Source organism: Ailuropoda melanoleuca, chromosome 2, assembly GCF_002007445.2.
Source record: "Ailuropoda melanoleuca isolate Jingjing chromosome 2, ASM200744v2, whole genome shotgun sequence".
NCBI classification, from domain to species: domain Eukaryota; kingdom Metazoa; phylum Chordata; class Mammalia; order Carnivora; family Ursidae; genus Ailuropoda; species Ailuropoda melanoleuca.
The window spans coordinates 63942639-63969523 of record NC_048219.1 but is presented as its reverse complement, the minus strand read 5'-3'; the positions used below and the strand labels follow the sequence as shown (position 1 = coordinate 63969523).

At 34.9% G+C, this 26885-nt stretch overlaps 1 protein-coding gene across 6 annotated transcripts in view; it reads left to right on the top strand.

Moving 5' to 3' along the window:
* The window catches only part of ARHGAP29 (Rho GTPase activating protein 29), a 76747-nt gene that overhangs the window by 34831 nt on the left and 15031 nt on the right, over positions 1 to 26885 (top strand). For all 6 annotated transcript variants that reach the window (XM_034653934.1, XM_034653936.1, XM_034653933.1 and 3 more), the window contains 12 exons: positions 5492 to 5588; positions 5978 to 6050; positions 8377 to 8425; positions 8926 to 9063; positions 9949 to 10013; positions 10437 to 10547; positions 10653 to 10733; positions 10944 to 11132; positions 12078 to 12215; positions 24027 to 24184; positions 24729 to 24868; positions 25145 to 25249. In XM_034653934.1, the coding sequence (XP_034509825.1) occupies positions 5492 to 5588; positions 5978 to 6050; positions 8377 to 8425; positions 8926 to 9063; positions 9949 to 10013; positions 10437 to 10547; positions 10653 to 10733; positions 10944 to 11132; positions 12078 to 12215; positions 24027 to 24184; positions 24729 to 24868; positions 25145 to 25249 (1344 nt within the window). The remainder of the gene's footprint in view (positions 1 to 5491; positions 5589 to 5977; positions 6051 to 8376; positions 8426 to 8925; positions 9064 to 9948; positions 10014 to 10436; positions 10548 to 10652; positions 10734 to 10943; positions 11133 to 12077; positions 12216 to 24026; positions 24185 to 24728; positions 24869 to 25144; positions 25250 to 26885) is intronic.

Genomic DNA, 26885 nt, shown 5'->3' with positions numbered 1-26885 from the left:
ATCAGTCTTCTTTATGGTTCTTGGGTTTCAGGTATTAGGAAGGACTTCCCCCCTCTGAGATTATAATAGCATTCTCCAGTGTGTTTTCATTTAATGTTTTCATGGTGTCATTTATTAAATTTAAGTCCTTGATACATTCTCTAGAGTGTCTACATGTCTATCTTATTTATCAAATAATTCATCTTTTCCCCACTGATCTGGGATGCCATTTTTATCATAAGTACACTAAACTGTCATGTATATTTATATCTATTTTTGGACCTCATTTTATGTCCCATTGATTTGTTTAGTCATGAACCAGTACCACACTATCTTTACTGTAGTTGTATATGTTTTAGTATCTGGTGGGGATAACTCCTCTTTCTGGTACTCTTTTTGTTCAGGATTTTATTTTTCCATCAGGACTTTTGAATTGGCTTATCTGATTCCAAAAAATATCAATTGGTGTTTTGAGGATGATGAGTAAAATTTATAAATTTTATAAACTTATAATTAAATTTATAAGTTAAGAAGTTACATATTTAGCATTTCTGAGACTATAGTATGCATTTCATTTCTTCAAGTTGTCTTTTGTGTTTCTCAGAAGCAACTTAGCGTTTTCATTTTGTAAGCCTTACTGCTTTTTGGTTTTTCCCCCTAAACATTTTTTCCCCATGCAGATGATGAAAATTTGCCTACTTTTAATTGAGTGGTTTGCAAATTGTGAGCCCTGATTTATGATATCAAGTTAGTGGATTGTGACCAGGATTTTTAAAATACAAAAGAGAATAGAAAAGAAAAATCAGAATGTAACACTCATTGTATAAGACTTAAGGGTGTTTTGAAACTTCATAGGTGTTATGTAACTAATAACTATTATATGTGTGTGGTATACTTGGTCATGATAGAATATGTATTTCTTACTGAAGGCTGTGGTCAAAAAGTTTGAAAGTCACTAACAGATGGTATGTATGAAAGCTATTCACGTGATTTCTTAAAGAGATACTAAATGTATCTTAGTGCTTATTGTTGTGACTTAATAGGGAGCCCACGGGAGACAGTTGTTTAAACCTTGAGCAAAATTTTGATGCCATTTTGAAGAATGGCTAATAGGGAGAAGAGAGTGGAGACACGACACCAATTAGCAGGTTGTTAAATAATCCAGACTACAGGTAAAATGTGGCCTTTTGAACTAAATGGCAGTGGGAATGGAAAGGAAGAAGAAATGTTTCAGAGGTATTTTGAAGCAAAGATAATGAGCTAAGGAATGTGTAGAAAAGAGCTTGCAGGGCAGAACAGAAGGGAGGATAGGGTTCAGGTAGGACATGTTGAGGCTGTAATGCTGGTGGGTAAGCCTGGGAAGTAGGAGAAAGAATATATCAAACAGACCATTGGAAGTGTGGATCTGGAGCTCAGAGGTGAGAACTAGACAGGTAGTTTAAGGATTCGTTTCCTTCAAAGGTAAGAAAATGGATACAGTTCTGTGGAGATAATGTATAGAGAAGAAAGCCAAAGAGGACTGCAGGCTGGGTGGGACGACTATATAAAGTAAAATTGTCAATAGATAGATACACAGAACGTGAGAGCACTCATGTTACTAACTACCAAGCACTGCACTCTACCTCTCCTCTGTGCTTTACATTTGTTTTCTCCGTCATGTCTTTCAATGCTACACCATTTTACAGAGGAAGAAATTGCGGTGAGGTGATGTAGTCAGAATAACACAAGAAGTGGTAGAGTTTAGATTCCACCTCAGGTCCGAAATTCTGAAGCCCCACTTCTAGTTACTGTAACACATTGCTTCTAAGAGTGCAGAATACTTCAAGATGGAAGAAAGTGTTTAATATTTGTAGTAATAATTCTAGACATTATTGAGGATACTTGCCATATGCCAGACACTGTTAAACTCTGTCTGGATTATTCCATTAATCCCCACAGCAAATTTTTCAGGTCAATACTGTTATTCTATCAACACCCATTTTGCAGATAAGGAAGCTGGGACATAGAGAGGTTTGTCCAAGTGTGCATATGTATTAAGTGGTAGAGCTGTTGAGAGTTGTAGAGTGGACAAGTAGGATGAAAACTCAGAGGAAAAAAGGCATCCAAGTTTGACTAATAGGTTTTTGTTGGCAGTGTTGTTAAATGGTTTTGAGTGCAAATAATAACTAACATTTATTGAGCATTTTCTTTGTAACAGGCTCTGTTCTAAGTTCATTCAATTTTTATAACAGTCCTCAAAGTACATATTGTTGTCCCCACTTTATAAATGAGTAGACTGAGGCACAGAGCAGTTGTGTTAAATCCCTAGTAGGAGACAGAGTTTAAGATTTAACCCAGGCAAACTGGCTTCAGAACCCATCCTCTTAACCAGGCTGAGCAAACTGTTTCTGGTGGGGCAAATCTGGCCTCCTGCCTTTTTTTGTAAATACATTTCTATTGGAGCACAGCCACTCTTACTCATTTATGTATCACCGTATCTCATTCATTTATGTATGGCTCCTTTAGGAATAGTTGCAACATACCACGTGTCCTGGAAAGTCTAAAATATTTGCTATCTAGCCCTTTACACAAAGTTTTTCAACCTCTTAGAACCATTAGACTGGATGAAAAGCCAAATCCTGGTGAATTTAGTCATGACCTGTTTATAGGGGTTTGGCAGTTAAAAAAAAAAAAGTTAAATTGGATGGTAGCTTTAAGAGGAAATATGGTAAAATGAAAGTTTTTCACAGAGGAAGGATTGAGTGTATGTTAGTAGCATAAGAAAAAATGTCAGTTGAGTGGGAGATAAAGCTGAAGAGAGAGGCGGCATAGGGGTTTGGAGACTGCAGGAGATGGGGGGAAAGATTTATTGCTGGAAAGGAGCCAAAGACTTTTCTTTGACACACTGAGCAGAAGCAAAAAAGAGAAAAGGTATTAAAAATAGAGGGCTGTTTTGAATTGGAGGCAAGGGCAATAATAGTAATTTTTATTCAATGGCTGTAACCTCATTCAAGTAAGGATGAAGATAAAGGAAGATGGTTCCAATAATTGTCCTTTTGCGCACAATTCCTGCTTTTTAAATCTCCCAATCATGCTTAGTGCTCCGAAAGAAATAAGTAAGAAAGAGAAAGAATTGTTATAGAATTTGCAGTAGTGTTATAAGGTGTTTTTTTCTTTAAAGTCTAACAGGTTAAAGTTAGGAAATGTAAGTAGGCTTTACATTTTTGCTGGTTATATAAGTTATTGTAAATAGACATTATAAATTACTATTTAAAGTTTACTTTCCAATGAGATGTTTAAAAGTGTTGTTGAGGTATAATTGATATTCAGTAAAATACGTATATTTAAAGGATACAGTTTAATCAATTTTGACATAAAAACCCTTGTGAAACTGTCCCAATCTAGATAATGGGTGCCCCTTGGTACTCCTTCCTTTCTGCGCCTTCCTGTAGTCCCCTTTCATCAATTTTGTTACGTGGTGTTTTCATTTTCATTGTGTTCAAAACACTTTCTAATTTCCCTTTTTCTTCTTTGACCCATGGGTTATTTAGAAGTGTTACTTAGTTTCCTGGTATCTGGGGATTTTCCAGAGATCTTTCCCGTTATTTCTAATTTAATTCCATCTAGTCACAGAACATACTTTGCCTGCTTTGAATCCTTTTAAACCCATTTTGACTTGTTTTATAGTATGGTCTATCTTGGCAGATATTCAGTGTGTACTTGAAAAGACATGCATTCTGCTGTTACTGGATGGAGTGTTGTACACCTGTCTGTCTGGTAGAGGAGGCTCATAGTATTGTTGAAGTCTTCCATATCCTTACTGATTTTCCGTATACGTGTTCTGTCAATTATTGAGAGAGAGCTATTGAAGTCTCTGGCTATAATTATAAATTTGTCTATTTCTCATTGTGGTTCAATTAGGTTTTGCTTCGTGCATTTTGAAGTTGTTTATTAGGTGCATAAATGAATTGTTATGTCCTCTTGGTAAACTGACTCCTTCCTTATAACAAAATGACTTCTCCATCGTAATTTCTTTTACTGGGAAATCTACTCTGTGTGATGTTAGGCACTAAGCTGGGGCTATTGTAGAGCCTACCGTGTTCGTTTCTTGTCTGTCAAGATTCTTGTCTTTTGTTGCCTTTTAGCCAACGTCTTGAAAATTTTTGTTTCATGTATTTTGTATGAGTTTCTTTTGGTTATTTCAGGCAGAAGTGTAAACGTGTTTTTCCATCTTGGCCAGAGCAAAAGTCCAAAAATAGCTTTAAAATTATTTATGGTGATCCTTAAAGTTTTTCTTTTGTTTGTATCTGCAGTATTTAGAAGAATCTGATGAAAGGTGTGGTCCTTAGCCCCTCATATCTACAAAGGCTTATCCTTGTAAAAGCTTGATTGTAATTTCATGAGGTTTAGAGGCTTGAGGCTTCCTTCATCCTGGTTTAGGAGTTCTTGCTTTCCAGAAAGCATTTTCAACCCTAGTTGTACACTGGAATCACATGGGAGAGCTTTTGAACAAATACTTATGCTCCACCAGGCTTGTGAAATCTGAATTTTTGGTGGTAGGACCCAGATTTTTGTTTTTGAAACTTCCTAGGTAATTCTGTTGTGCAGCTAAACTTCAAAACAGCTTGCTTTAGAGCAAAGGATGGCTTCCTCTTCACTTTGTCTCTCTACCTTCCCTTTATTGGCAAGGATCCTAGGGATGTTGGGATACAAGGAACCAATTGCTCCTTAAACTCACCCTGAGTAGAAGGGGTTACTTTTAAAAAAATTTCCAATTCCACCTTCAGATTTTGTCTTAGTAAATTGTATCTGGGCTTTTTGCAAAGGTGCATAGAGAAGAAGTTAAAATAAGAAAAGATTTTCAGTTATATTTCACAATTTGCTTTATAGCAAAATGCAAAATGTTAAAATATCCCTACGGCAAACAAGAGACAGCAATATATATCAACTAACATGGACCTCAGAGCCCAAGAGCCTGTAAGAAATAGGCTATAAATAAATAGGAATTTAAATTTTCTGAAGCATTGGGTGTTTATGTGATATGCTTTGTATATAGGACTTACGCTATGTCAAATGTATATACGACTTCAATTATTGGTAATTCACAGTGAAAAATACACTTCATTTGACTAAAGCGGGCCACGGTGCATTTAGCTATTTTTACAAATGCCATAAAGCAGTAAGCAAGAGAGAATAGCACAGAGTGCTCTTAATGAGAGGTCTGATGTAAGAGGTCTTCCTCTGAGACGGATTGATTTCACATTGTGTCACTTTTTAGATGTGTCGAATTATGTAATGCGTGGAGTAGTAAGTTTGGAATGGCAGCCACTTGTATGCAAGCTGATTCTTTTTTATGATTTCTTTAATGAAGAACTTGAACATCATATTCATTTTGTGTCTTAGGCTTTTCAGTTTCCTAATCTTCTGATGCTTCTAGAAGTAATGGTAAATTTTTAAGAGATTAAATGTCTTTGTATAAATCTAGTTTAAAATATTTTCTTCCTCATTTATTGTAACCAACCTTTCCCTGTAGCTGTGAACTTCACAGAAGTTAATGAAGAAAACAAAAACGATCTCTTCAGAGAAGTGTTTTCTTCCATTGAGACCTTGGCCTTTACCTTTGGGAATATGTAAGTAGAGGACTGTCATATAAAGAAATTTGGGCCTGGGTGTCTCAGAATATGTCACATAATTCAGTAGATACATAGAAAGTAAAGTGTTAACCAATATAAAATATCATCACAACACTCGAAAAAAATACGTTCATTATTTCATTATTGTTTTGTTACTGTTTTTGGCAGTGTGTATATAGCTGTTCAGAAGCAACATCCATTTGCAAGTGACTATGTTTATGTGAATAGATTCCTAGGAGTTTATTTCTAAGGTTCTCACTTTAAAAAAATTATTCTAGATGACATGTTGCATGTGAAGCCTGTGACAGAGCAATGTAATGACTTGTCTTTTTATTTCTATTTCTATTTCTTTTCTTCTTTTTTTTTTTTTTAACTTCCCTGGATAGCCTGACAAACTTCCTTATGGGAGATGTAGGCAATGATTCATTATTGCGACTGCCTGTTTCTCGGGAAAGTAAGGTAGGCCAAGTTTGGTGAAAGCAGAGACTTTAATATTTTTAACTTAATATTTCAATAATTTCCTGATCTTAATCTCAGAATTAGTCTTTGATAGTTTTTGAGTTGAGCAAGAAAAACAGATCAGTTCATTTTAAATATGATAACTTATAGTCAGTTTCTGGAACAAAAATTTAATTATACTTCCAAGTGGAGTTATCATTTTGAAAGAATGTATTTGATAGTTTAATGGTGTCCTATGTAATGGATCTGTATGTCATATGGTCCAAAATCTTAGTAAGTAATTCTTAACCGTCTTTCTCTCCTGACATTGTCACAGTTCTTAAAGACTGGTGGAAACTTAGAAAAATAACACAAGAAGTAAAGAGGGTGTTAATCTTTTCACACATCCTATAGTTTGTTACCATGAAACACTTGTTAATAGGCTGTAGGTCTTAATTCTCCCTAAGAGCAGTATGTCAGAGGATTGCAGTTGCGATTTATTATTTTTTTTAAAGATTTTATTTAATTATTTGAGAGAGAGCAAGAGAGCACAAGTGGGGGGGAGGGGGCAGAGGGAGAAGCAGAAGCAGACTCCCCACTGAGCAGGGAGCCTGACAAAGGGCTCAATCCCAGGACCCTGGGATCATGACCTGAGCCAAAGGCACTCGCTTAACCAACTGAGTCACCCAGGCACCCCCCAATTCCCAATTTAAAGAAAAATTACTCTGAAATAATAGAACATGAAGAATGTAGAATATTGTTTTAAAGATTTATAGTAATGCTATTTTTATTTGACTAAAATTTTTTCACTAAATGCAGGCTATTTTTAAAAACTGGAATAGGGACATACGTTAATAATTTCTTTTTAAGGATGTTCAAATCCAGAAGGAGTTCAACAAATATTTGGAAATGTGCCAAGTATTTGTGTTATATCAAAATAATATAAAAATTGCAGGTCTTTCTTAAAATGTTACAAAATATGAATGACTAATCAAAGCATTTGTTATATGTACTATAATATTGAGAAAACAATTGACTATTTCTGAAGTCATCTATTGATGAATCAAGGATAGTGTATAAACCATATCAGAGTAATGAAGAATTTTAAGATCCTTAAATATTTTGCTATTGTTTATAATTTTTCTTCAATTTTATCTTTTCAAATATATTAATTCAGAAGATAAAATAACATTATATCTGTGTGACAAGGCTCTGAAGAATTAGAATTTTAGGTGTGAATTATATTTCCTGTTCTTGTTGGCTCTATTGTGTGCACATACTACACTGATTCTTAATAGGAAAATACTTTTTCGTTTTTTTCTTTTGCACCTTATTTTCCTTTTTGCAGTATTTAATTAACCCTAGCGATTGAGCTTTAAAAGTCCATGATGATATAATGCTACTAATAAAATTACTTTGGTGAAGAGTTTTGAAAAATACTTTAAATAATAATTGCCATTTATTTAATAGTGTTTATTATGTACCATGCCCTGTGCTAAGCCTAGATCATCTTAAGCCTTAAAGTAGCCCTATGAAACGAGTGTTCTTATCCCAATTAAGCCTAAATATATGGTAGTCCAGTGTCATACAGCTACTAAGTGGTAGAGCTGGACTTCATACCCAGGTGTCTTTGATCCCTTTTGCATTGAATCCCTGCGTAGTCTGTATTGCCCAACCAAATAGATCACATTTGTTTAAGATCTCACAGTTGTGGTAGATATGTTCTCCTGCACTGTCCAGTAACGTAGCCACATGCCACATGTAGCTCTTTAAATTTAAATTACTTAAAATAAATAAAATTGAAAATATACTTCTTATTTACATTAGCCACTTTTCATATGCTCAGATAGCCACTACATCTACCTTACTGGACAGTGCAGATACAGAACATTTCCATCATCATAGAAAGTTCTGCACGAAGTTGTCCACTGGACTTTCAGAGAAATGCTTGTCATATGATAAAATGGTAAAAGATGGCTGGAAGAAACAGGTTTTTGTCTTCAGTTTCAGTGATAATCTATTTAGATTGTTTCTGTAACTTCCTGACTAATATTTTTGAAATCTGCAGAATTTAAAGTTTTGAATGGATTTATTAATGTTAACTAATGCTGTTAGTAAACAATGAGGTTATTTATTCTTGGATCTTGAGAACTGCAATTATAAAAAGGTATGTAATTCTTAGAAGATGTAACATTCAAACAGATTTCTTAGGCCCTTTGAGTTCTAAATACTTGAAATTCCTTAACAGGAATTATGTCACAGTAACAAATTAGAGTGAAAAATTTCTGAAGCAAAGATCTGTTATCTTCTGCTCTAATCTTAAATTTGTTTTCTTCTGTGTTGTAAGTCTTTTGAAAATGTTTCCGCGGAATCAGTGGACTCACCCAACGAAAAAGGTAATGCTTGAGGTACTTAGAATCTTAGTCAAATGTTTTGCAGCTCCTTCCTTTCTTTCTTTCTTTTCTTTTCTTTCTTCTCTCTCTCTCTTTTTTTTTTTTAACCACTCCCCAACCCCCTACAGTTACTTTCAATACATGTTTTGGATTACTTAATCTCTTCTTGCTCAGTAACCTCAAGTACTCATTTTTAACACAAAATGATGTGTAAAAATTTTGCACAAAAATTTAAGAAAAAACCCTGCTACAATAGATAGATAATATAGAGACCGATCAAGATTATATAGGGTTTATAACTTGATGAACAATAGAAATATATATTAAGATAAAAAACATAATTTGAAACCATTTTAAGTTTAAACTGTGACCTTTAATTCTAAATTTGTCACTTGTATTTTTTTTAAACAGTTTTCATTGAAGAACATCTTAGGATTTGAATGCTTCTTTGTTTAGAGTTTATGTGCTGATATTTAATATATACTTGATATTTTTATTTTCAGGAAGTTTTTCTCCTGTAGAACTAGACAGCGTGCTATTGAAGAACACTGATTCTGTAGAATTGGCTTTGTCTTATGCTAAAACATGGTCAAAATATACCAAGAACATAGTTTCATGGGTTGAAAAGAAGCTTAACTTGGGTGAGTTGCCCTTTGGAGCATCTGATTAACTCTGGAGTGTAAGAACTAAATTGTTTGCAATTCATTTTCTACAGACGATGACTAATATGATTCCAAATTAGTAGCTTCTTCATTGTAGTGAATAAAATCATTGTCCATTTTCTCTTCTTGAAATAGGAAAGACTCTTCTTACAATAAATGTACTTATTGAACATTACTGTGGGCCAACCACTCGACCTGGGGACACAAAGACAAATAGTATACAGTCTTTGCCTTTAAGGAAGTCATACCCCAGTGGGCAAAAAGAGATGCAATCATCAGATAATATGGTTAAAAGAAATAAAAGCAACAATAGATATATGAGCACTGGCCATGGAAACATCTTAATAGCTAGTATTTTCCCAGTGCTTTACAGTTGACAAAATACTTTCACACCTTGTACCTCACTTATCCTTACCAAAACCCTGGGAAGAAGTCAAGAAAAGAATTGTTCCCATTTTACAGCTCAGGCAAACAAGACAGGTGATTTGCCTAAGGTCAGATAGCAGATTTGCGTAGGATTATATAGCACTAACTGGAAGAATATAGGATTTACCCAAATCCTGTGCTCTTTCTACCAAATTGTTTGCTTTAAATAGGGAACGCCCCTCAGAATCACCTGAATAGCCTTATAAAGGGGCAATACACAGGCCTAGGTCCCATCTCCAAGAGAAGTGAGGCCAAGAATGTGTATTTTGAAAGTTTCCTAGTCGGTTTTGATGTGCCCTCTGGATAAGAATCACAGTATCCTATGACGCAGACTAGTATGGGTGCGTGCTCACTCTTTTATGTGGGAATCACGAATAATTTTAGAGTGTGGGGGGCGGTAGTTAATTTACCTTCTGATGTTTTCTTTGACCATTTCAGAATTGGAGTCCACTAGGAACATTGTCAAGTTGGCAGAGGCAACTAGAAGTAACATTGGAATGCAGGTAAGTGTTGAGTGACCTCCTAGGGTATGGGACCAAGAGGTTACCTGGATGAGCTCATGATAGTGCCTTGTGAAGTCAGAAACTTATATACTAAATAAAGGAAAGAAGTGAAATAATAAACTTTTGGCTGGGCAAAATAAAAGCCTTTTAAATTTATGTGGAGACCCATTATGAAAAAAAAAACTAGGAAAATCACAATTTTATACAAATGTTGATTGTTTTGTTAGCCAGTAGTCTTGCTACCTAGTTTTATAATTAGTATTCTTTAGTATCTTTCTCATATAGTCATCTTTATGACTACTCATTTGTCTGCAGAAAAATGTCCAAACTTAAAATTTCTCCCTCTGAAGAAGAATTGGTTGGGGGTGTAGAACTCTAGTGCTATTTCTGTTGGAAAATTTACTTTTCAATTGTAAATTCTAGGAGTTTATGCCACTTCAGTCTCTATTTACCAATGCTCTTCTTAATGATATAAAGAATAGTCACCTTTTACAACAAACAATTGCAGCTCTCCAAGCCAACAAATTTGTGCAGGTAAAAATTTATACATATGATACACTTTTTTTTTTCTTTTAACAACAGCATACCTTTAGAAAACAGCTTTTTTTTTTCTTTCTTGTTTTAAAATACCCTTGACAGCCTCTACTTGGGAGGAAAAATGAAATGGAAAAACAAAGGAAAGAAATAAAAGAACTTTGGAAACAGGAACAAAATAAAATGGTGAGTATCCTAGTGGAGTTTCATCTACCTGCTTGTGAGCATCTGAAATCATGTGCACTATGTACGCACCTACCCTGGGAGATGCTTACCTTACTCTGTAGTTTTTCTAAGGTGCTGTTTGAACTATCTTGTCGAATATGCTAACGAAACTTGTACATTAGGCTTTGTTTGTTACTCTGTATTTAATGGTCTTTTTTTCCCCCTGTATAGCTGGAAACAGAGACTGCTCTTAAAAAGGCAAAGTTGTTGTGCATGCAGCGTCAAGATGAGTATGAAAAGGCAAAATCCTCCATGTTCCGCGCAGAAGAGGAGCACCTGTGCTCAAGTGGCGGATTAGTAAAAAACCTCAACAAGCAGCTAGAGAAAAAGCGAAGGTTGGAAGAGGAGGCTCTTCAGAAAGTAATCACCTTTGTTATTTGCAAGCTGAATTAGCAATAATCTGCTAAGGCATCAGTTCTCAAATGTTAGCATGCATCAGGATTGCCTGGAGGGCTTGTTAAAACAGGCCGCTGGGCCAGACTTCCAGAGTGTCTGGTTCAGTAGCCCTAGGGTTGGCCCCAGACAGCTTGCGCTTCTAGGCTCACAGGCGGCGGCTGCTGCTGTTGGTGATGGGGATCCACACTCTGAGAACCAGTGTGCTAAGAGATATTTGCTTATCTTTTAAATCTTTGGGTTTGTTTCTGAGAAAGTGTCTTAGAGAAGGCAGTAGTTTAATATTTTTTACTTCATTGTTCAGGAAGTTCACCTTTTAGGCCACTGTGCGATAGCAAAGCTAGGCTGGAGCTTTATATTGCTTATGAAATATAATTTGATGAATTCTGTAAGATTACATAGGAAATGGTAAATATAAATAGAAAAGACTGTTACATAGAAGTAGACATTTATTTTGTATATGGTATACCAATTGTAAGTCCTACTTGACTGTGCACTAAAGTCTAGTGCTCTTGAGTCACTGACCAGAACAGTCTGTTATCTTTAGAAATATTCTATTTATTTATTTATTTTTAAGATTTTATTTATTTATTTGACAGAGATAGAGACAGCCAGCGAGAGAGGGAACACAAGCAGGGGGAGTGGGAGAGGAAGAAGCAGGCTCATAGCAGAGGAGCCTGATGTGGGGCTCGATCCCATAACGCCGGGATCACGCCCTGAGCCGAAGGCAGACGCTTAACCGCTGTGCCACCCAGGCGCCCCTAGAAATATTCTATTTAAAACAGACTATTCCATAATTTTTATGCAAAAAGTCTTTTCAGTTCTTTCCATTGAGTTTTATTATAATAAGTATTTGTTTTAAAATATAAATTCTGGTGATCAGTGTTATTTTTTTCTGTGATATTCTTAAAGGTAGAAGAAGCAAATGAACTCTACAAAGTTTGTGTGACAAATGTTGAAGAGAGACGAAATGATCTAGAAAATACCAAAAGAGAAATTTTAACACAACTCCAGAAACTTGTTTTTCAGTGTGATCTCACCCTTAAAGCTGTAAGTATTTTGTTCAGTATTTTGAAGGCCAGGGGCAAAAAAGGGTCTAAATTATCAGCAGAAGGAAGAGGGATGCTTGATGAGTCATGATTCTTAAGGGATTTAATTTCTAAGATTAATGAAACATTTAGAGTTTAGAAATGGACTTTTAGCTTTTAATAGTGGTAAATGGTTTGAGTTACATTTTTTTATCTGGTCCCCCACCCCATGGATCAATGTTTTGTCCAATTAAAAGTCCAAGAGTTTGAAATTGCCTCTAAGCCACTGTCTTTCTTGGCTTGGTTGACAAAATGGATTTGACTATTGAAACTTCTGTTAGCACTATGAGATATTTCTTCAAAATTTGAGTAAACTAAATATTAAAATTGAACACAATGATTTATTTGGGGGGAAAAAAGCATCCTGTCCTCAAGTGTTTTCACTTGCCTCTTTAAAATGATTTTTGTAAAAAGTTTATGTATGAAATACTTTTTTTTTGATGTACATTTCACAAGTTTTAACACACGTATAAATTTGTGTAACCGCCACTATTGCAATCAGGATTCAGAAGAATTCCATCGCTCCAAAAAATTTTACTCATGCTGCCCCTTTGTAGTCAAACTCTCTACCCACCCCTAACCCTTGGCAAATATTGATATATTCTCCATCTTTATAGCTTGATCTTTTCCAGAGTGTCATATAAATGGAATCCTATAGTATGTGATTTGGAGACTGGCTTCTTTTGCTTGGCATAATGTCTTTGAGATTCATCAGTGTTATACCTGTACCAGTACTTCATTTCTTTTTATTACTGAATAGTATTCCATTATATGAATTTACCATAGTGTTTATCCATTCATCAGTTGGACATCTATGTTGTTTCCATTTTGGGGTGATTGTGAATATAGAGCTGCTATGAATATTTGTCTACAGGTTTTTGTGTCAACATAAGTTTTCATATTTCTAGGGTAAGCACGTAGGAGTAAGATTACTGGATGTTATGGTAAATGTCTGTTTACCTTTATAAGAAATTGCCAAATTGTTTTCCAGAATGGCCATAACATTTTCATTCTAACCAGTAATATATGAGAGTTCCGATTGTTCTGCATCCTTGACAATACTTGTCGGTTGTTGTTTTTATATTTTAACTGTTCTAATGTGTGTGTAGTGGTAGTTGTTTTAATTCGTGTTTCTGGAGTGACTAATGATATTGAGCATATTTTCAAGGACTTATTTGTAGTCTGTATTTTGCCAATTTTTTTAAATTGAGTTGTTTGTTTTCTTATTGAGCTTGCATATTTTGTCTTCCAGTCTGAAACTTCTCTTCTTTTAGCAGTTTGTTTCAGGGAACAAAAGGTTATAATTTTGATGGAATCTAACTTATCAATTTTTTCTTTTATGTGTCATGCTTTTCGCATTATATCTAAGAGAGTTTCAGGGTCACAAAGACTTCTCTCCTATGTTTTCTACTAAAAATTTTATAGTTTAGCATGGATACACGATCTATTTTGACTTAATTTTCATATAAGGTGTGACGTATAGGTTGAGATTCATTTTTTGTATGTAGATGTTATGTTAAAATTATGCCTGTGGGATTTTAATTTATGGAGGTGACTGAATGCTGACATGGAGAGGTCAATGATACTGAAAGATGAATTGCTTACTTATATTTTCCCAGAGAGGGGGACGTGCTGTGCCACGTAGGGCTACCAAAGTATCAGGTTTGGTGAAGCAGAGACTGGAGTGAGGGGAAAGCTGAGTAGAGAGGCTTTACTGGGGTTTCCAAGGGAAAGACAAGTTAGGACAGGATAAGCAGTATAGGTTTGGCCAGTTTGGATAATTCCTGGGATGGTCTCTAGTTGCCTGGTACCTGGCTCTGGGATAATTCGGAGCAGGAGAAAGTAACAACTTGGTGTGTGAGTTAGATAATGAGGTTGTTCAGGTTGCACATGAAAGAGATGGCCTCCCACCACTCCCCACCCCTGTGCTAAGAGTTGGTTAGCCCTGGGAGGAGCAGACTTTCCCCAGCCTGCAAGCTTTTCAAGATGTCAAAACATTATAAAATATGGAAAATAAAAAACATTATTAATACAGGTGTCTACTTGTTACAGTACCATTTGTTGAAAACATTGTGCCATCTCCATTGATTTGTCATTGCATCTTTGTCAAAAATCAGTTGACCATATTTTTATAGGTCAATTTCTGGATTCTCTATTTTGTTCCATGGATATATGTGCCCGTCATTTGGCCCAAACTCTACTACTCTGTTGATTACTTTTGTTTTATAACAAGTCTTAAAATGAAGTAGTGTGAATCTTCAACTCTATTTTTCTTCAGAATTGTTTTGAGTATTTAAGATCCTTTGCCCATAAAAACATTGGAATCAGCTTGCGATATCTACAAACAAATCCTGCTAAAATTCTAATTGGAATTGTGTTAAATCTTAGATCTGATGGGAAGAATTGACTACATATGTAGCATCTTAACTATATAGAGAGAGTTGTTTGATCCATGAAGACAGTATGCCTCCCCATTTATTTAGATACATGACATTTTTTTAATCAGCATTTTGTAGTTTTCAATGTAAAAGTCTTTCACATGTTTTGTTAGATTTAAACCTATGTATGTGTGTATTTATTTGGGTAGCTGCAGTGGATGTGACATAATAGATAAATAGCACATATAATTTACGTGTATGTATCTATGCACACACACGTCTTTAATTTCAAATTTCAATTGTTCATTGTTAGTATTTAAAAATACAAGTGATTTTTGTATGTTGATCTTGTATCTTGCAAATTTGCTAAAACTAAATAGTTCTAGGACTTTTTTTGTAGAATCATTGAGGTTTTCTACGTAGAAAATCATGTTATCTACAAATAGGGACAGTTTTATTTCTTCCTTTCCAATCTTTATTCCTTTTATTTCTTTTTCTTTCTGCACTGGATAGAGCTTCCAGTTCATTATTGAATAGGCTTGGGTGAGAGAAGATATCCTTGTCCTATTCTGGACTTCAAGGGCAAAGCACTTAGTTTTTCATCATTACATATGATGATAACTATAGGTTTTTTGATGATGCCCTTTATCAGGTAAGGAATTTCCCCTTTTTCTAGTTTGCTGGAAGTTTCATGATGAAGATGTTGGATTTTTTTTTCCACTGGTGAGACTTTTGGGGTTGTTACTGGAGCATAAGCTAGCAAAACTGTCTGCTACAGTATATATTGAATATGTATGTACATATATCCTTTATTCCTTTATATGTACCTTTACATACTATATATTGTATCATATACACCAAAATATGATAGAGAAACAGCTTTAGAACAAATAATATAAGTACAATTTATGGGACTTATGATGCAATTTTTGCTAATTAAATTATTATAAACATTTATAGTTGTGTCTTTGCTTTTTTTAAAAAAAGAAGTTAGATTTTATCAAATGATTTTTTCCACATCATTTGATTGATGTAGTAAAACAGTTTTTCTTTTGTAGTCTACTAATATGATGGATTACATTGATGTTTGAGTGCTGATCTAGTCTTGCATTCCTGGATAAACTGCTTTTGGTTGTGATGCATTGTTCCTTTTCTATATTGCTGGATTCAGTTTGCTAATGTTTTGTTGAGTATTTTTTCCTTTTTCTTCTCTGTTAATGAAAGACATCGGTATGTTGTTATTTATTTATTTTTTCTTATTCTGTCTTTATCTAGTTTAATATCAGGGTAATTCTGGCCTTATAAAATGAGTGGGGAAGTGTTCATTCCTGTCAGTATTCTGGAAGATTGTGTAGAATTGGTTACTTCTTTAGTTGTTTGATGGCATTCCCTGGTGAAAGTATCTGGGCTTGGAGTTTTCATTTTTGGAAGATTTTTCACTATGTGTTCAATTTCTTTTGAGAATAAACCTATTTGAATTAATTATTTCTTTTTGGGTGAATTTTGGTAATTTGTGGCTTTCATGGAATCAGTCCCTTTCGTACCCGTTGTCTAACTTATGTGCACAGAGTTGTTTACAGTTTTTCTTTATCCTTTCAGTGACTCAGTAGGCTGTAATGATATCCTCTCTTTGATTCCTAATATTGGTAATTTGTACCTTCTTTTTCTCTCTGGTTAGTCTGGCTAGATAGAGGTTTATCAATTTTACTGACCTTTTCAAAGAACTAGCTTTTAATTTTCATTGGTTTCTCTATTGTTATTTTTAATATTTTATTTATTTCTGCTTGGTTTGGGTTTATTTTGCTTTTCTTTTTAGATTCTTGGTGGTGGAAGCTTAGATTGTACATCTAAGAGGTTGAAACCTCCCTGCTTTTTTAATATACATATTTACTTATTTAGATTTCTCTCTAAGCACTGTTTATCTACATCCCACAAATTTTGAACTTTGTATTTCTATTTTTGTAAAATATAAAATATTTCCTAATTTCCCTTGAGACTTCATCTTTGGCCTGTGGATAGTGTGGAAGCTGATTGTTAATTTCCAAGTATTTGAGAATTTTCTAGGTAAATTCCTGATACTGATTTCTAGTTTAATTCTGTTATGATAAGAGAAATATTTTGTATAATTTCAATTTTCTTAGATTTGCTATGGTTTGCTTTATGATTCAGCATATGGTCTATCATGGTGAATGTTCCATACATATACTTTTAAAAATGTGTATTCTGCTCTTCTTGGCTGGGGTATTTTGTAAATGTCAACTGGTTATTGTTGGTTTACAGTGCTATTTATTTCTTCTATATCCTTGGTGATTTACTTTTTACTTCTATCAATTACAGAAAAATTTAGGGTTTTTTTTAAGTTTTTATTTAAATTTGAGTTAGTTAACATACGGTGTAATAGCAGTTTCAGGTGTACAATATAGTGATTCAGCACTTCCATAGGTCACCCAGTGCTCATCACAACTAGTGCCCTCCTTAATCCCATTCACCTATTTAACCCACCCCCTACCCACTTCCTCTCTGGTGACCAGTTTATTCAGAGAAAGGAGTTTTGAAGTCTTCAACATATTGTACATTTTTATCAGTTTTTGCTTTATGAATTTTGAAATTTCAGTTGATTGTGCATTAGTAAGTGTTACATATTCTTGATGAATTAATCCTTTTAGCCTTATGAAATGTCTCTTCTTATCCTGGTAATTTTTATTGCTTTTTAGTCTTTATTTAATACTGATGTAGCTGTTTCAGTTTCCTTTTGATTATTTTTATCATAATATATCTTTTTCCATTCTTCTACTTTGAGTTTTATCATTATATTTAAAATGAATTTCTTATATAGCATATAGTTCAGTCTTGATTTAAAAAAAAACTGTTAATCTATCTTTTAAGTGAAATACTTAGTTTATATTTAATGCAAATGTATGTTCAGACTTAGGCCTACTTTTCTCTCTTTCTGTTTGTACCTTATGTTTTCCGTCATCTGTTTGCCTTTTGCTGCCTTATATTGGATAAATTGATAATTTTTTAGAATTACCTATAATTAATATTACAGATTTAATTTTATCTATTTTTATTTATGTATTAGAGTTACATTTTAATTTCTCTAAAATGCTTATTTGCATTTTATTATCTACATTTTAATTTACTGGGCTTTTGACTATATCTCTTCTTACAGTTTTTTTTTTAATGGTTGCACTAGGGCTATATTTATAAAAACTTTTCACTGGCTTAATTAGAACTAATATTTTACCCCTTCAAGTGGAACGTAGAAACCACATAGTCCCACCATATAAGTCCCTTTTACTTGTTTTGGGTTGTAGTTGATAGTATATATTATATCTATATACTTTGAAAACCTCACCAGTCTTATAATTTTTGCTTTCAAGAGTCACATATTTTAGATAAGAGAAGTCATCTTTTTTAATTACCCAGATATTTACCATTTCTGTTTCTACTCTTCCATTTCTAAGGTTCTTTCCTTTTGATATCATTTCTCTCTTTTCTAAAGAACTTCCTTCAGCATTTCTGTTATAGCAGGTCTTCTGGTGGTGAATTCTGTATTTCATCTGAGAATGTCTTTGTTTCATCTTTATTCCTGAAAGATATTTTCATTTGATAAAGAATTTAGTTCTTTTCTTTCAACACTTTAAAAATGTCCTTCCACTGCCTTCTGGCCTCTGTGTTTCTAATGAGAAATCCTTAGTCATTTGAATTATTGTTTCCTCAATGTGGAATGTGTTGGGAGTTTTTTGTTTTGTTTTCTGCTTGCAAGATTTTTTTCTTTGTTTTTGGTTTTCAACATTTTGATTACAGTTTATTTGGGTGTGAATTTTATTGAATTTATTCTGTTTTGGGTTCCCTGAGCTTCTTGAATCGGCAGGTTTAACTCGTTATATTTGGGAAGTTTTCAGCTATTGTTCCTTCAAAATTTTTTGTAGCCCTCTGTCTTCTTCCTCTAAGACTCCAGTGACTCAAATTTTAGACCTATGTTTTTATCCTATGGGTTTGTGGGAGGGGAGTCTTTTTTTTTTTTCCCCAAATCTTTTCTCTTGATTGTTTTTCTATTGATCTATCTTCAAGTTCACTGACTCTTTCCTTTGTTATCTCTATTTTCCTCTATAGTCAAAACAGTAAAATTTTTTGTTTAGGATATTTTATTTTCCTGTTTCTTTTTTATATCTTCCATTTCTGTGCTGCGGCTTCAGTCTTCCCATATTTTAAGATTATTTGCTCTTACATATTTAAACCGTCCTAATAGCTGCTTTAAAGTCTTTATCTGATAATCCAAATAGGTGAGTCATCTCAGGGTTAGTGTCTGTTTTTTGTCGTTTATCTTGCGTGTTGATGAGATTTCCTGGTCCTTCATGTAACAAGCAATTTTGGATGATATTCTGGACGTTTCAGTATTACCTTATGTGACTCAGGGTCATCTTTCTAACCTATACTGAATGTTGATCTTTTTTTCATTTTTAGCAGGCATTTGATTAGGTTCACTCTACAGCTCCTAAAGAATCCCTTCCAAGTCTTCCAGCTGTGAAACTTAGTCAACCTACTCTGCTGCTATTGAGGGCCAAGTAGGGAAAGGATAAAGACAAAAAACAATAGGGATTTCAGAACCCTCACTCTACAGATCCAGCTTATCTGGTCCTAGAGAAGAATTCCCCTCAAAGTTGTAGATGTCCGTTGAGCTGCTACTGCCGTCAGTGCCACAGCACCACATCTTAGTGCTTGGGACTTGTTTTGGGTCTGGGGGACAAGAGAAAACAGACAGACAAAAGAAACCAGAGGGTCCTCCCCTCCCTTTCAGTCACATGTCTTTGACTAGGAGTTCAGTATTGGCTGGGAAACAGCAGCAAAAGAAATAACAGGAAGCATACCCCTGGATTGCTCATAACCTTGATTTGTTGTTTCTTTCCACAATCAGCCTGCTACCATTTACTTTTCAGAGTTCTCAGAAAGTTGAGAATTCAGTAGGAAACTGGGGGGCGGGGGGAGCGAGCCTATTCCATTTGAGTCAGAAACTCTCCATAAAATGTTCCTGAGTATTTAAAATTCTATCTCATTCATTTACCAAATTCTGATTAATGTGTGATTAATTTAGAGAGCCAATTTTAGCAAAATGATTTAGAAGAATTATAAAAATCCCAGGGTTAGAAATTACATTATGAGTTACTTAGGCCACCCTTTATACTTGACAAGTCCTTTTCACCTCAGACAGTAGCTCATGATAGCTAAGATTGAGTATGTGCCTGCCAGTGTATTACGTTCTTTGCCTACATTAACTCATTTAATTCTCACACAATCCCATGCCTTTAGCTCTATCTTGCTGGTAAAGAAACTAAAGTTTAGAAAACCTTTCTTCTCAAAATGTGGTCCTTGGGCCCATCACGTTCTCATTACATTGGGAGCCTGTGAGGAATGCAGAATCTTCAACTCAGACTTTTAGAATCAGAATCTGCGTTTTAAACAGGAATCTCCCACATGATTCATTTGCACTTTAACTTTTTTTGAAGCATTTGCTTAGAGAAGTTACAAATAACTTGATCAAGGTCACCCAGCATGTAAATTGTAAAGCTAGGATAGAACTTGGTTGAATGACTTCAGAATCTGTACTCTTAAATACTGTGCTGCCTTGCTGAATGGTTATTTAGCCTGGTGTCACAACCCCAAAATTAATATAATTTTTATATAGAGCTGAAAGAAAATCTGTTTTCTTGTGGACCTTTCAAGTTATACCTTACTGCTATAATCCCTCTTCTACAAAATAACACTTTAAATATTTAAAGATAATTGTTATCTTCCTTTCCTGAATGTTTTTTCTAGACTGCACACTCCCAAATCTGATTTTTTTTTCATATAACATGGTTTTAAGCTCTCTTACAAGGTATAATCTTGTCTACGTACTTCTTAAAAAATGATGCTGTTTGGTGATCCAGCAATTATGATTTCCCTTAATTTGTTGTGATATAAATAAGAGGTTACTTAATTTTGTATATAACATATATATACTTATTAATGCCCACTATGTAGATAAAAGAAATGTAAGACAGCTATCTGCTTTCAAGGAGTTTAGCATATATTTAGGAAGAGAGAATGAACATATCTGAAAAATTGGAGAGCGATACCTGTCAGCATATGAAGTAGACTTTAAGGTTAAAGGTCTCTCAATCTTGGACAAATCCCCAAACTTATGAAAACCTCTACAGTATGTAATGTATAGAAACAGCTAATAGAGGTGTTCTGTGTATATCTTTGTGAATAAAATTTCATATTAGCTAGAGTTCTTTTGAACCAATTTAATTAATTTTAGTTGTTCTGTCTAGGATTTATTCACATGCAGATCCAAGCAGATACCAAATCCAACATTCATTTCTTGAATATAGATATTATTTTCTAGCTAAGAGCAATGACTTTCTCAGATTTATGTTTTCTTTCTTTCTTTTTTTTAAGATTTTATTTATTTATTTATTAGAGAGAGAGCGAGCACAAGCAGGGGGAACAGCAGGCAGAGGAGAGGGAGAAGCAGACTCCCCACTGAGCAGCGAACACAATGTGGGACTTAATCCCAGGACCCTCAGGTCATAACCTGAGCCTAAGGCAGACAGACGCGTAACTGACTGAGCCGCCCAGGTGCCCTCCTTCATGTTTTCTTCTCTTCCATCAAAAGCAGAACTTGGGGTTTTGGTGACTTATTTTTCAACATCATCTCAAATTGTTTTTAAAAACTGTTTATTTTCACTCCAGTACATATTACATATGTGATTGCAGAGAAAACAAAATTATTATTTGAGATACAAAGATTCTAGACACTCAGGTTCTCTCACTATCTTAAGGAAGTTACACAAATCACATTTATATCCCAGCAAAATTGTAAGTTATATCATGGACATGTAGGATTACTTCTGGATATCTAAAATTGTCTTGAATTATGAAGTATTGAAGGGTAGGGGACAAAGATCATAAGTGCATTACTGAGAGGAAGAAGAAATGACCAGGCCAGTGACTAAATACCTAACCAGCTCAATGAGCTTTGAAGAATGGGAAGACTTAGAACAAGAGTTTTGTTTTGTTTTAAAGTACATTCAAGAAAAATTTATCTTTAAAATAATACAGGATAGAGAATTATACTGAACCAAATTTATTTTAGATTATTGCTAATTTATATGAAAGAAACTTTGCCCATTATTTGAAATTAAAATTCTGTTTGAACAGCTGTCATAAATATTTGCACTAATCCATGTGCCAGTGGAGAAACTAAAAATTTACTGTAGGTGATGAAAGCTGAGCATAAGGTTGGAAGTCCTGTGTGCTCGAGTGACCAGTCCCAGAGAACAAAGAGAATTACAGTATGACCTTGGCTAATAACACTTTCTATCACTATACATTTGGTCATTTCCCCTTTACAAGGCACTTAGGTCACTGTGCTAAATAGAGGACCTAGAAGAAAAGTCTAAGTTCCTGACCCAGAGACTTAGGGGCAGATTGGGGCACAAAAAACGTAGAAGCAGGATGATTTTTGAGGTATCTGTGAGCCACCCCAGTCAAGATGCCCAGCAAGTCCTGTAGGATCTACGCCATGGGCGTTCATTCAGTAGTGTTTTGTTAAGTAAGTGAGAAGGCTGAGTAATTTAGGGAAAACAGATTTTAAGATTGAGCTACCTGTATATATTACTGCTTAAGTCTTTATTATTAATGAATACCCAGAAACATTCAGCAGATGAATTGATTATGCCAATTCATAATTCATTTGGCTTTTTAAATTATTGGTGTTTTTAACTAGATTCATAAAGCTTATTAAAAAGTATAAAAATGTACAGTTACCTTTAGAATCAAGAGAGTAAGTTCAGTTTACCATTAACTGGTGAATTTTCTCATCATAGCCAGTTGCAGGACTTAAACTTTACCATCTACAGTTTGAATTTCCTTTGTTCCTTGAGAGAGTTAAAGTACAAGTAAGCTATTCTTTTATGTGCACTTTTCAAATACTATTTATCCTGAGTCTTAGTTATCCCTTGGGAATGCCTGTCTACCTTGGCAGGGACTTAGAGGCTAATCAGAAGTTCAGCATATGATCTGGTATATCAAGAGAGATGAAGAGGAAATATGGCAGTCGTTGAAATAATATTAAGCCAATTGAAATTTGGCATTTATTCACATTGCTCACCTGGAAGCCAGAATGGCATTTTATAAAATAAATCAGATTATGTGATAGCTCTTAACACCCTTTAAAACCTTCTACTGGCTACCCATTATACATAAATTCGGACTCCTTACTGTGGTTTAGATGACTGTTTCTCTTTCTGGCATCATCTCAAACCGAAGCTTCACTTCTTTGGATGTGCCTCAGCCATACTGACCTTTCAAGTGTTTCTTGAGCATGGCAAGCTCTTTCTCACTCACCTTTGCTCTAGGGTTTCTGTGCTACCTCTTCCTTTTGTCTGGATTGACTTCTCCCTGAAACTTTGCATTGGCTCTTTCTTGCATCAGGTCTCAGTTCAGATGTGACCTCCTCAGAGAGGCTTCACTGACCTACTGTATCAAAGTGCCCCTCTGCAAATGCATACCAGGTTATATTCCATAACTGGACAGTCTTATGTAGTATTTATAGAAGTTTCAATACCAGAAATTATCTTATCTACAAAATTTATTCTCCCTCCCTCTCACACCACCTTCAGGAGAGGTGAGGACTGGGCTGTCATCTGTTTATTCACCATAGCATACTCAAAGCCTAGGTTTTGGGGAACACTAAACTAGTTCATTTGTGTGCAGTTCTCAGAATGGATTTGGCAAGTTTGCAGGCATTTGTTAGGGGCTTTTATTACTGTTACTACAAGTAGTAGGAATAATAGTATATGTAGGCATTTGTAGAAACTCAGTGGGATAATATATTTTGGATTGATTCAAGACAACACCTAATTATTAAAGCTGAGTACTATAGCATACATTATAATTATAAAGCATTTTTATTTTTTAGGATTGAAAAAATAAAAGTCAAAATAATTGTGCTTTGATTGAAATTTTTTCCTTATACTTTTCACTTTAGAGTTTAGACCGTTGTGGTCAGACCATCAGATTATGGAGCTGGGGATCCTCAAAAACACATCTGTCCTAAAATTACGAACCAGCGGGGACACGGGGATATATTTTTAAACTTCCCAGTTTAAAGCCAGTTTTGCTGGCAATGATTACTCCTAGATACTGGATTACAACTGTTTTTTTTTTTTTTTCCTTCCTGATCTAGACCTTGCACAAAGTCAGGCAACATAGTATTGTCGCAATGATATTCAGTGTTCTATGCTTCACTGTATGGCCTTTTTTCTTTTGAAATCAATGTATATTTATATAGCGTTCTGTATAGCAGAAGTTATTTTGCCTTTTGTCTCTGTCTGTGACCATAGGTGACAGTTAACCTCTTCCAGATGCAACACCTACAGGCAGCCTCCCTTGCAAACAATTTACAGTCTCTCTGTGATAGTGCCAAACTCTATGACCCAGGCCAAGAGTACAGTGAGTTTGTCAAGGCCACAAATTCAGCCGAAGAAGAAAAAGTTGATGGGTAAGAATTAATGTGCAGATGAAATTATTTCAAAAGATAAAACCTTTATTGCTAGGTTCCTATCGGGTAGTAGGTGGTGTCTTTTCTAACATTGGCAGAATTGACTTTAAAACTTTCTGAATTTTTTTTTATATTCAGCTGTAACTCACTTTAAGAGTAAAACTTTTCATTTTAACACAGAGCTCAGTTCTTTGAGATTTAGAAATCCTTTGAGAATGGCAAATCATGGTCATGTCTATTTTGAATGTCCACAGATTTAACAACCTACATTTTCCACAGAGGTTATACTAGAAAAGTTTAATCATGACATGAATTATTGACCACACTTTTGCTATTCTTTTCCATGTTTCAACTGTAATAAGTTCAAATGATTAATAAATTTTGTTCCCATCTCCTCTAAGAAGTTGAACCATATAATAAGGTTTATTCTTAATATTTCATTACTCTGTTCATTAAAGGAACAGACTTTTCTGAAAATAGAATAAAATAGGCTGGGTTATTAGTCATTCTTCTAAATGATGAGTTTTATTTGGGTTTTTCTTAGGAATGTAAATAAACAATTAACAGATAGTCCCCACACTTCTGGATACAGACCTACCGACTCGTTAGAGGACGTACTGCGCCTTCCTGACAGTTCTAGTAAGATTGAAGAGGACAGATGCTCCCATAGTGCTGACGTCACAGGTAGATTTTTGCATTAAAGAGAACCCTGATGTATGAAGGATCAAGTTGTTTAAATGTGAATATTAAATGAATTGCAACTCTGGAATTTAAAAATCAGGCCTTGAATTATAACTTCATGAGGCCTTATTCACAGTTGTAAGCACTGTGCCTATCTTAAAGTCGCCTGTTGATCGCTGTTAAAGAAATTTGACTTGTCTCATTTTATGTAATGTCAGTATTTCACCTCATGAAATCCGTCTGTAGCCAAGTTTGACTTTAAATATTCTTTTCTTAAAGGTCCTTCTTTTATAAGGTCATGGACATTTGGGATGTTTAGTGACTCTGAGAGCACTGGAGGAAGCAGTGAATCTAGATCTCTGGATTCTGAATCTATAAGTCCAGGTACATAAGCATTTAAGTCTAGCAGAGAAAATTCAGTGAAATATTCCTTTTTGGGGATATATTTTAACTACCTTATTTTTTTAATGAACTGTCTCCTAGAGAGGAGTATGTACATATACATGTGCAGCTTAAAGAAAAATAAGACAAACCCTCATATATTCACCACCCAGCCTATAAGAAATAAAACATTATCAGTATTAGACAAGCCCTGTGGGCACCTCCTTGAAAACCTTGCCCTGCTGCCCATCATCAGACCATCATCCTGAATTTTGTCAGTCATTCTCTAGCTATTTTAAATGTGTTACTGCCTCTATCTACTTGAGCTTTGCCCTCTTTGGAATGTTATACACATGGCATTATACCATTTTTTGTGTGGCTTCTTTCATCTTTTTTTTGGATCATATTGATGTGAATAGCTGTCTTTATATGTCTTTATTTTCTATATTCTGTATAGTATTCCATTCTGTGAATATAACTATACCTTTTAGATTGTTTTGTAGTTAATTACTGTGATGAACAATAGAGTTAACACCAATTTTGTGCCTGTGATTACCTACTCAGGTTTTATAAATGTACCTTAAAAGGTACTTTGATAGAGAGTCCCATGCTCCTTCGAGAGGCAGGATAGATGTGTTGAATTCTCCCTTAGTGGCTTCAGAGAGGATAACTTGCCATAGGTAATATGGCTAGCAGGAAAAGAAGGTAGCATTTGAACCCATGAGATTCTTACCTAGACATTCTTCTCCACTTTTCTGCCAAAGACTGCTCCAGTCCTGTTCTTCCCAGCCCTTCTCCTAGGATCCTTGGCACTGTGGGATATATATGTTATAAGATTTAACCTACCTCAAGAGTCCGAGGCATTTTTTTAATAGTGTTCTATATATTACAGAAATTTTATTCATGTTAAATAAGTCTCTTGAAATTTAAAGTTAGAAATAACTTCCATGCAGCATTGGAGTTTGTACACTTACTTTGTGTCTTCCTTTAAAACTAGCTCTGTGCAAGCAACACCCTGAAAATGTGAGCCTAAATACTTAACTGAGTATCTGTAATTAACTTTGTGAAAACAAGATGGTTGTAGCTATCTCCAGAAATTAAGACCCATTCTCGAGCAAGCCCTAAATTATTTGGAATCCCATAAGACTTCATGTGATAAAGACAAAAATTTGAAAACTTGTCACACGATAAATTGTGAAGACCTGGGGGGGAGGGCTGACCTGGGAACAAGGGAACAGGGGGACATGACAGCCGTCCTTACATCCTGGAGTGGGAAGAGATTAAAGTGACAGTGCTCATCTGCTCCTTTAGGGAGAAATGGGAACCAAAGGCTGGGAGTCATAGCACTTAGGTTGCTACTCAAAAACATAAGGGTGCCATTTTACAGTTAGAATAGTTCTAAATGGAACGTGTGACCCCATGATTTCTCAGTCACTGAGAACACATGCAAAGCAAAAACTAGGTGACCGCCTGCCTCTTAAGCATATTTTGGTGAGGAATCTTTTTGGGGGAAAGATGTTGGTTGAAATCACCTGTAAAACCTTTTCTGACTTTCGGCCCTAAGCTCATGAAGGCCTTGAGGTAAGTGAGCTCTTCCCCTTGGACAGATATAGTCCTGTTTGCACTCTCAGTGGGGAGC